Source organism: Pelodiscus sinensis, chromosome 13 (assembly GCF_052426305.1).
Source record: "Pelodiscus sinensis isolate ZL-2025 chromosome 13, ASM5242630v1, whole genome shotgun sequence".
In the NCBI taxonomy this organism is placed as follows: domain Eukaryota; kingdom Metazoa; phylum Chordata; order Testudines; family Trionychidae; genus Pelodiscus; species Pelodiscus sinensis.
This window is the reverse complement of record NC_143064.1, coordinates 15,555,617-15,566,509: the sequence shown is the minus strand read 5'-3', so window position 1 is coordinate 15,566,509 and position 10,893 is coordinate 15,555,617. Positions and strand designations below refer to the sequence as shown.

General features: G+C 42.3%; 1 protein-coding gene across 1 annotated transcript; it reads left to right on the top strand.

The window, feature by feature from the left end:
- Nucleotides 1-65: 65 nt before the first annotated feature.
- On the top strand, nt 66-10,638 carry NKAP (NFKB activating protein). Its single transcript, XM_014569717.4, has 9 exons — nt 66-520; nt 2,339-2,419; nt 3,099-3,175; nt 3,391-3,504; nt 5,263-5,311; nt 5,777-5,889; nt 6,039-6,114; nt 8,316-8,465; nt 9,654-10,638. The coding sequence occupies exons 1-9, from the start codon at nt 195-197 to the stop codon at nt 9,826-9,828; spliced, it is 1,161 nt and encodes a 386-aa protein (XP_014425203.2). The 5' UTR covers nt 66-194; the 3' UTR covers nt 9,829-10,638.
- The last annotated feature ends 255 nt before the right edge of the window (nt 10,639-10,893 follow it).

The following is a 10,893-nucleotide window of genomic DNA, read 5'->3' as shown; positions in this document are numbered from 1 at the left end:
GTTTCCCGGGGGACGGATGTGGGTGGTTGTACCCGGAAGCACTTTCTTAATATGGGGGGGAAAGGGCGCAGAAACCGGAAGTGGTGTTGCACGGGATAGTTCAGAAGTGCGCCACCCGGAAGTCCCCGCGGTCGCTGCTGGCGCTACGGTAGCAACCCAGGAGACCTCTCCTGCCCCCGGCCCGGGAGGCCGAGATGGCGCCTGTGTCCCGGTCTCGAAGCCCTCCAGGATCTCCAGGCCCCCGGCGGAAGGGCGGCAGCAGCTCCTCGGCGAGTCCCTCGCCCCCGAGAACCCTCCGGCCCCACCGGCCTGCGTCCCCCGAGAAGCGGGGCAGGAGGTCGCGGTCCCGGGAGCGCAACGGCTCGAAGCATCGGCGGAGCCGCAGCTGGTCCCGCTCCCGGGAGCGCACGCCGGGCGGGCCGCGCTCCTCCTCCGCTCACCACGGGCACCATCACCACGGCGGCGGCAAGCAGTGGCCGGACTACTATGAGAAGGAGAAGGAAGAGATCCTGCGGCAGAGGCGAGTCCCCCCGCCCCCCCCCAACCGAGCTGCCTTCGCCCGCCCCGGCTACCCGAGCTGCAGCGTGTGCCCCGCCCCTTTTCCCAGTGCAGGCGTGTTCCCTGTTACGTACCTTTCCGTGCCTTGTCCAATCTTCTTTTAAATGCCCCTTACCACTTAGCTACCAGGTTCTCCTTCTCATAGTAGTCCTTGCTCTACCTTATTTTTTTTGGAAAATTAGGTCCGTTTTCCCTAACTTTGTCTATTAAAGAAATTATGCAGGGATGTAAATTAGAGCCTCAAAGGGACATGAAATGAAATAGTGTGGCGACATCTGTGTTAATGCAATGATGCAGCCCCACAGGTATGATAGGGCCCAACTTGTTAAGTTATCATGGGTAGCTTGCAAAAGTGACAATCTTCCAGATAGTTAGGGCCCAACCAAATTCATAGTCCATTTGGGTCAATGTCATGATTATAGGATTTTTTAAATGGTAAATATAATGATTTTGGATATTAAAAGCTGGAGCTTCATGCTGTTGCAATTGCAGGGGTCCTGATCCACAAAGGAGTTGTATGGGGTTTGCAAGGTTTGAGTGGCGGGGGGTGGCACTACTGCACTTTTGTGCTGCAGATGGTGGTGGTGCTGCCTTCAGAACTGGGGATCTGGAAAGTGGTGGCTGGGAGTCCAGCGTGGAAGACATTGCTACTGCCAGCAGCAGCACAGAAATAAGGATGGTATGTTATGGTACTGCTATCCTTCTTTCTGCACTTCTGCCTGCAGAGCTGGGACCTTAGTTAGCAGCTGCCGTTCTCCAGGTGCCCATCGCTGAAAGTAGCAGTACTGTATTGCCACTGAACTGCTGCTGGCAAGATGCTGCCTTTCAAATTACAATTACTGCTGTATAGTTGCCCAGCGCTGAAGGCAGCACAGAACTAAGGATGGCAGTACTGTGGCCCTCCTAAAATAACCTTGTGATCCCCCTGCAACTCCCTTTTGGGTCAGGACACCCAATGTGAGAAACACTGGTTTCCCCATGTATAGTATAGGGTAAAATCACACACAAGTCCACATTTCATTGGGAGGACTCCAGATTTCACAGTCGACGATGCATTTTGCATGTCTATGAATTTGATAGGGCCCTACATATAGTACAGCTTTAGGTGCTGAAATTAGGGGTGCAGAGGGTGCTATTGCTCCTCCTGGCTTGAAGTGGTTTCAATTATAACAGGATTTACAGTTTGGTTTGATGATTTTCAGCACCCCCAATATAAAAACTGCCAGTATCCCTGATTACAGTCAACAGTGATGACAAGTCTGATTGTTCCGATCAGAAGCAAAGCATCACATATTAGAATGTGTTGTCTCTACAAATTAGGTCTTCCATTTTTTTAGACGAGGGCACATGGAGAGATGTTTTGTGCAGTTATCTGCCACAGACTAGGTACCTTTGCCTGTTAGTTTTTCCATTACAAATTATGTATCTAAATATTTACCATGATGATTACATCCACTTCCTAAAACAATCAAGAACATTACATATGTGGCCAAAAATCCTGTTTTACCAGACTACAAAGTCTGAGGGTTAACTGAAGCATGCAGAAGTGTTTCTTAAAAATGTCTCAAACATACTGGCCCCCCAGTAACTGAAAAATTAGTGTTGAAGTGTCTTGTTTTTGGAGAGAATAAGCAAATTTTAAATACTAACATGAAGAAAATATCCTTTCAGAAAATTTAATTATGGAGACGAGAAATGCTGATAAAACAAACTATTCAGGTTTTGAATACCTGTTTGATGGTAGCATATTCGGTTTTAATGCAGGTATGTATCTTTATAGGAGACTGAATGAGAGAGAGAGGATTGGAGAACTGGGAGCACCTGAAGTCTGGGGACTGTCACCAAAGGTTCCTGACCCAGAGTAAGCAATTTCTCATGGGATTTTTTTGCCTTCTGGCACTCTAATTTGGAGGCTTATATAAGATAACATTTAATTAATATCAACACTAATATTTACAGAAATGTCTTGTTGTTGTTCTTTGTAATTCATGTTACATGTCTCCAAAGTTAAATCACTAAACAGCCATATCTGGATACCATATTTTGTATAATGCCAACAAATCAATTACATAAGGTTTCAGCATGTTGTAGATCAAATGATGTTGTCTTAGTATTGTGGTTTGAAGAGTGATTCAGATATTAGCTATTTAATCGTTTCCTTGATTACTAACACAGGCTCTGAATTTGCAAAAATTGTACATGTGTAGATCCCTGTGTGGATACAAAATTTGTATCCACCTTTGTATCTGCAAAAATGAGCTGAGAATATCTGCATTGACATCCATGGATGTGGATACCCATGGATATAAAGCAGATATCTGCAAATATTCAGGGTTCTATATACAAAAATTATATCCTCACCTGCATCCATATCTTAAAAAATGAGCTGTGGATATCCACATCCACAGATGCGCATACCCACAGATATAAAGTGGATATCTGCATTTGCAGAGCTCTATACATGTATTTGATTTTTGGACAAACAATCCCCACTTCAAATGATGTTTCATAATTTTTAAGATCTTTTTGTGTCTGTTCAGTTCTGATGAGCATACCCCAGCAGAAGATGAGGAAGCAAAATCTAAGAGGAGCAGCTCTTCAGATTCCAGTTCAGAAGGTATTTTGTTTTGACCTCAGAAGTTGTTTACACATTAATAGAAGATTAAGGGTTAGAATCTGTTCACCTTACTTACAAAGAACTTCGTGACTTAGTTAAGCTAGCATAATAAAATTCCATGTAAAGGGGTTCTAGTATACTAAAGCCAAAATATTAATGGCATGCCAGGCTACACTTATCTTGAAAGTTAATGTTCCCTTTTCAAATCTTTTCAGAAGAGAAAAAAAAGAAGAAAAAAAAGGAAAAGAAAAGAAAGAGGTCTAAAAGAAAACACAGAAAGCATTCTGGGGACAGTGACAGTGAATCTGAGTCTGAACTAAACTCCAGTGGTAAGAAAGCAAGGCTTCTATTAAGCTATATATGATTTGAAACTTTCTATTGTATGCATTCTTTATAATCATGTGGAATATTGTATTTGTTGTGTTTGCATCCTCATGGCATTCTGGGATTTTGTATATTAGTTGCTCATTAAGGGGAAAAAATGAATCTCTTAACTATAGCTTATATACTAAGATACATTTTTCTCTTCTCCCCATAGCTGTATAAATTGTAATGAAGCTTTTTGAAATTCCACTTGTACCTGTGCTTGGCTCTCATTTTCTAGCTCTATCCCAAGTCTAACGTTGACCAGTTTCTCTTTGTGCCATTTTCCTATTCTCATCTCCAGGCTACCTCTTACCTTTAGAATGGCCTCTATTCTTGTGCACTAAATCACCACTCTCTCCACTCAAATGTCTCCTTAAAACATATCTTCTATGAAGTCTCTCAGCCCTAATCCACTTTGTTCAAGATGTGAAAGCACATCATTATAGTCCAGAGGCAACAAACTGCGTCTGCTGCTGCACTTCTGTAACCATTCTCATATAAGTGAATAATCCTGTATTTTAAATTCTTTCACTGTTCAGTTTTTCTGTGTGCCTTGCTTCTGTGCGTGGGATCTGGCCATCAGGGAAAGGTATCCTGAATTTAATCCATCAGGCATTTCAGGTCATGTGGTGATAGTATATCAGTACATTCAATAATATTATTTTTGCCATTGTTTTGAAACCGTAAATAGCCTGGAATTGAGACCGTCCCCTCTAATACATATAACTTATTCCTGGGGGATTTCTGTGCTCAGTATTTTAAAATTGTGCATATTTTATTTGTCAAAACACAATATAATCACTCAATTTTCAAATATTTTGGTAATTGTATTTCAAATTACTTGTCAGCAAGTATGTCTGTAACAGTAGAGACAAATAGATTTCTTACTAGACATATTTATACAGAACATTGAATAATTCCTTTAAACTACACTACAAAAATGTATTTCTCCTACCCTTCAGAACAGTGCAAAGGCTTGGTGTCATTGGGATAACAGAGAGCTGAGAGACAGGGAAGGAGCCTGGGAGTAAATCTGGAGGGTTGTTGAATGTGGGTGGGAAAAGCATGAAACAATTTTGTTGGGGGGGATTTTTGGCTGGGTGGGAGAGGTTGTTAAAAAGCTGGGGAACCTTCCCCAGGCAGACCCTAGCCGACCCAAAACCTCTCCCATTCATTCAGGCACATTTGCTCCCATCAGCCCTGGCTTTGTGCTGTCACTCCTCTAGCTCCTGAACTTGTGCCCCTTTCAGTATCTCTCCTCCACGAGCCCTTCTGAACCTCAGTCTGTAACCCCTCCAGAGGCGCCCCCCCCCCCTTTATCCGTCCAAACCTGACTCTGAGTAGGATGCTATGATGAACCCAGCAGGCTGCTGGCTGTTCTGGTGCCACAGTGGCCTCTGGTGGATGAAAGGCAGAACTGCAACAATTAGTAAGCAGAATATATTTTCTAGGGGGAAGGGGGGATGAATTTTGCACATGCACAGTGGTGCAGAATTCCCCCAGGAGTAGTAGCTAACCATTAAGCCATTCTGGTGTATGGTGAGTCGAGGAATTCAATAGCATGTCTACTCTTATCTCAGATGAGTTGCTAAGTGTACATGGCTTTAGTTCTCTCCTTCTTACTGTAGCTGCTGTTGTAGAGAGGATTGTATTTCCAATAAAGCTTGGTACTTCATTTTATTATTGTGGGATTTTGGTTATTTTACGTTCAATTTTTTCAGATGAGGAAGAGAAAAAGAAAACCAAGAAGAAGAAAAAGAAACATAGAAAGTAAGAGCAATTCTCCAAAATATTGCATTCAAAACACTGCTGTTTTAAAATCTGTATCTTCCATTAGGGGGCAGCATGGTTGTGATATTATTTGCCTATCTAATGAGTAAGGAAAAGTCAATCCTTCTGTTTCTCATGTAGTTAAAAGGATATCCTGTAATAGGCTATCTTCAGAATCAACATGATTCTACCTCAGACAAACTGAATTCTCGCTAATAAAAAACCCAGTCTAAACTTGAAAGAATAATCAAGACCTATAAAGATAATTGTATGATCTGTGGAAAGAAGCATTTTTGGTGAATTATTGAACAAATAGATACTGAAAAAGGGAAAATCATTCTATTGAACCCTCCAGCTGGACACTGCTTGAATAATTGATCAGTTAAGCCTGGCCTCTAGCACTGTTTCCTTTTCTCTGCTAGTGTATAAATGTCTGACTATTCCATCTTTAACTTTGTAAAACAGAAAGAAGTCTAAAAAAAAGAAGAGTAAGAGGAGTAGGAAGAAATCCAGTGATTCAAGTAGTGAAGATTCTGATGAAGCGCTTCAAGGGGATGATCTCTGGATTGAGAGATCAAGTAGGTTGTTTCTGTTTAACACTTCTGTTAAAACTCCTCAATATTCTGTTCAGTAGCATCAGCTGCTGCTATGTTGATATCCTATGTGACAGATTTATGCAAAGCAAGAAGGTACAGCAGTAATATTCTTGTTTATTTGTGTATTGCAGAAAGTACAGATGCTGATAATTTAATTGGACCAGAAGCTCCAAAAATGCATGCATCTCAAGATGATAGGCCTTTGAAGTAAGTAGCTATATGTGATTTACACAAACAGATCAAATCAAGGAAAGTAAACATGAAGGCTGCTATGCCACCTTTTTATCTGGCCTCTGTGTACTAGAAAGTTGCTGCATATGTACAGTAGACTTCCGATAATCCGGCACCTTTTGGATCTAGGTGGTGCTGGATTATCAGATTTGCCAGAGAATCAGGAGGTCCGGTACAGCTGCACGGCTTAACAGCTGGCCAGGACACAATCTCCCTCCCTCTCCGCTCCCCTTTCCTCTTCCCGTCTCCTCTGTGCTGTAACCTGATCCTCCTCCCTCTCCTCTCCCCTTTCCCCTTTGCTGAAGTAAAATGCTCTTCTCCATACTGTAACACGATCCCACTCCCTCTCCCCATCCTTATGCTCCGTCTGGTTACAGCCAGCACATGTGCTGAGCGGCAGGCTTTTTAATCAGCTGGTCAGGAACGCTTGGCATTTTGATGCCGGAGTATTGGAAGTGCCGAACAGTTGGATGCCGGACTATCGGAGTTTTACTGTACATGAAGTTTTCTGTCAATAGAATAGTGATAGAGATGCAGCCGTGTTAGTCTGGTCTAGCTGAAACAAAATACAGGATTATGTAGCACTTTAAAGACTCACAAGATGGTTTATTAGGTGATGAGCTTTCGTGGGCCAGACCCACTTCCTCAGATCAATATGTGAAAGAAAATCAGCACAACCATATATACCAAAGTGATACAATTAAAAAAAATGAACGCATGTGAAATTGACAAATCAAATTTTAGAACAGAGTGGGGGTAAGGGGGGAAGGTACAACCATTATTGGACCTAACCATGCCAGTTACAAGATCAAGAACACATATTCCTGTTCATTCAAAAATATAATTTATGCCATCATGTGCCTAAAGTGTCCGTCTGCTATGTACATTGGACAAATGTCTCAGACACTTCATCAAAGAATCAATGCGCACAAAACAGACATAAGACTCTCTCACAGAGAGAAAGCTGTTGCTTGCCATTTCAGCCAGACTGACCATTCCCTCAGTGACCTTAAAACATGCATATTGCTTCAAAGAGACTTTAACTCCAGACTTAAACGAGAAACTTCAGAATTGTCATTCATGCTTAAATTTGACACTTTATGTATGGGTTTAAACAAAGACTCTAATTATCTCACCCATTACAAAGATAGCTTCCCTAATTATCACCCCTAATGTCATTACCTCACAGAAACTTCCCCTATTATCACCCCTATGTCATTACCTCACAGACACTAACCTTCCCCCCCACCCCCACTCTGTTCTAAAATTTGATTTGTCAATTTCACATGCGTTCATTTTTTTGATTGTATCACTTTGGTATGTATGGTTGTGCTGATTTTCTTCCACATATTGATCTGAGGAAGTGGGTCTGGCCCACGAAAGCTCATCACCTAATAAACCATCTTGTTAGTCTTTAAAGTGCTACATACTTCTGTCTTTTTGTTTATGTCAGTAGAGATTGTTACAGAGACTTCATCTATTATTATAGCACATGCAGCCATGAGGGAAGGTGAGGTTTTCCCTCACTTTCATTTGTTAGGGGCACTAATAAATCTTGGTTTATTCTTAAATGGAAAGCCTCCTGAAATCAGATAAACCTCAGCATGCGTACCTGATTACTTTTGTTACAGATATTTTATTCCATTTTTTTCAATAGAGTGGCCACATTATTATTATTATTATTATTATTATTATTATTATGTATTTTTCCCTACTATAATAATTTTTCTATTAAGATCATAGTTTATAATCTCTCTTGAGATTAAAGGAAGCACGGACATTAACTAGAGAACTGACTATATACAGTGATGAATAGCGAGAGATCAAGTGAGTTACTCCTAGTGAGTCTTCCTCTCCAGCACAATTGTTCTTTAGTAACATGTCAACTCAGAGGAAGGCAGTCCTGCTGTAAATGGAAACTTTTGTTACAAACTTCCTTGCTTCAGTTAGTCTGTATATTCAGCATGGGAGTGAGTATTCCAGTATGTCATGTCCAAGAGTTTGAACAAATTATTAAATATGATGCTGCTCCAATTTAGTGAAATAAATATTGCTTAGTTGGGTTTCCAGTGCTAGATTTGTGAGATCACCTTTGTTTTAGCCTGTGGTTTAATTATACTTGTGATTGTTCAGTTTCAAACTTGTGACTTCTCTTTTTTTTTTTTTTTTTTTTAAAGCTATGGTCATGCTTTGCTACCTGGTGAAGGTGCAGCTATGGCAGAGTACGTAAAGGCTGGAAAACGTATCCCTCGAAGAGGTGAAATTGGCTTGACCAGTGAAGAGATTGCATCATTCGAGTGCTCTGGTTATGTAATGAGTGGTAGCAGGTAGGGTTTTTTTTATTAAGGTACTTAGGGTGAGATTTATGACTGCATGGGTGCAGTGGCGATATAGGGTGGGGCGGTTGCCCTGGGCCCCACGCTCAGGGGCAGACTGGCCCGGCAGGATACCGCATTTTAAATTCCCCGGCGCCGCGTGCCACATGGTGAAGGAGCGCATACGTGGCGTGCTGAAACGCCGCACAACACAGGTGAGAGAGGAGATGCCAGGTGAGAGGGGCCCTGTGAAATTGTGCTGCCCTGGGCCCTGCAAAACTCTCATCCGCCCTTGTATGGGTGATCAGGTTGAAAGCACCAAAGAAAAGTTGCTAAGTATGTACAGGTTGGACCTCCCTAATCTGGCACCTTTCGGACCACAGTGATCCAAATGACAGAGTTTTCCAGACCAGGGGAGGTCCACCCTGCTCCCCGCTGCCCCCAGCTGGGGCTGCGCTTCCCACCTGGGACTGGGACTATGCTCCCCAGCACACTGACTCCAGCTGGGGCTGTGTTCCCAGGTGCCGGCTCCACTGCCTCTATCTGGATGGGGCTACACTCCCCGCTATACTGGCTCAGCTGGGACTGTGCTTCCAGCTCCAGGCAGGGCTCCTCTCCCCACTGTGCTGGTTCCACTGCAGCTGGGGCTGTGCTCCAGGATGCGTCTGTGCTCCCCCTTCTTCCCCCCCAGCCCTCCTACTGCTGGAGCTGCGCTCCCCACCACCAGCCCAGCCCCTGCGCGGGTTTTGCCAGACCGGAGTGTCCCAGATTTTAGAGGCACAATCTGTATATTATGCAACAACAAAAAGGGTGAAAAAGCCTATGACTATAAACCTATTGTAGTAAGTACAAACATAGTAAGTTTACTACAGGTATGTTTTTCCCAATAGCAGAGCTGCAGAGTATTTTTGCTATCCGCTTCACCTCTGTGCCTCAGTTTGCCTTCTGTAAAATGGGGGTACTGATTCAGACCTCCTTTGTAAAGTGCTTTGGGATCTACAGATTAAAAGTATATAAGAGCTAAGTATTATAATTGCATTAGAATGTAAATATTGTTGAGATAATAGGGAAGGTGGTGTTGGTGAATTCCAGGTAGCATGTTGGATAATATGAAAAGCAGTGTAGGGCGAGGAATATTCTTGCAAAAAGAGTGAGGCTAAATGGATTTTTGCCTATTAACAAATGCAATGTTCTCCTCAGGCATCGCCGAATGGAAGCTGTGCGTCTGCGTAAAGAGAACCAGATCTACAGTGCAGATGAGAAGAGAGCTCTGGCATCTTTCAACCAGGAGGAGAGACGGAAGCGAGAGAACAAGATCCTGGCTAGCTTCCGAGAAATGGTCTACAGAAAGACTAAGGGCAAAGAAGACAAATGACTGCTTTTTTTAATTGTACAGCACAGATTGTTGTCAACAGAGGCTAACCTCTCCCTTGTTTGACTTGGAAACAGCTGTAAAGTGCCTTCTACCCAATGGGATCCAGTTCTCAGGAATGGATCATTTATATCAAAGAAACATTTATCCTTAATAGACTGCTTGGATAACTCACTCAGCAGCTGTAGGCAACTGTCATTAGGGGAAGTGCAGACTCCTGAATGAGTCTGAGAAGCATGCAGGGTGGTTTACAGAATATAGTAATATACTGTATTAGACCTTGATATGGACACAAGATTCCATCACCAGTGGGGCTGCTGCTGGTGAAATGAAACGTAACCATCTTCTGATTATTTTGGTTAATCAACATGGCATAATCAGACTAGACTTAACCACCATGAACAGGCTACTACTACTAGTGGCAAAAATTAAGGAATTCCTAAATGTCAGTTCATACATCTGTTCATTTATTATGTGCTTTTGACAAGTTCTACTTATGGTTTCCTTTTTGTTTTCTTCCTCAAAAGAATTGACTTCATGGTTTGTGATTCAAACTCCATTTGTAAATAGAAATGTATTTGTAATTTAATAGATGCTGATTTCAACTATTTTAAAATGAATCACAGCAGTGTGTATTGCAAAAGTAGGAACAGTAAGGGTCTGGCCTAAAACCTACAAAGCCCAAGACATTGAATGAAAGAATTTAAAGTTTGCTTCCTTTTTTACTTAGCTGCTGTACATAGATATCTGGCTGATGGGGTACAGTAGTAACCAGTGTTTGTAAGTTCTAGAAATACACAAGCAGTAACTGAGGATTTTCATTCCAGTTCTGAATTTCTTTGCTCTTGGAAATCTTGTTTTTACTCTTGTCAAACTCTTATTTTTACTCCTTGTATTTTAATTTTCTTTTTTTCAGAAGTATTAATCTCTTAAGATTTGAGGTTAGAGGCCCCTCTTTCCCCCCCCCCCCCCCATCAGTTCTTATCCACGGTCCCTTCCCCCCCTCCCGCCCCCATTGGCATCTGGCATATTTCCAAAATGAGTATCCTGCAGATCCTTTAACCTACC

Bases quoted from the DNA above. Each gene is read 5' to 3' on its own strand.
- NKAP (XM_014569717.4), top strand. From the start codon at position 195: ATGGCGCCTGTGTCCCGGTCTCGAAGCCCTCCAGGATCTCCAGGCCCC. The intron at 3,176-3,390 runs GTATTTTGTTTT...AAATCTTTTCAG, and splicing joins TTCAGATTCCAGTTCAGAAG to AAGAGAAAAAAAAGAAGAAA. The intron at 5,312-5,776 runs GTAAGAGCAATT...TTTGTAAAACAG, and splicing joins AAGAAAAAGAAACATAGAAA to AAAGAAGTCTAAAAAAAAGA.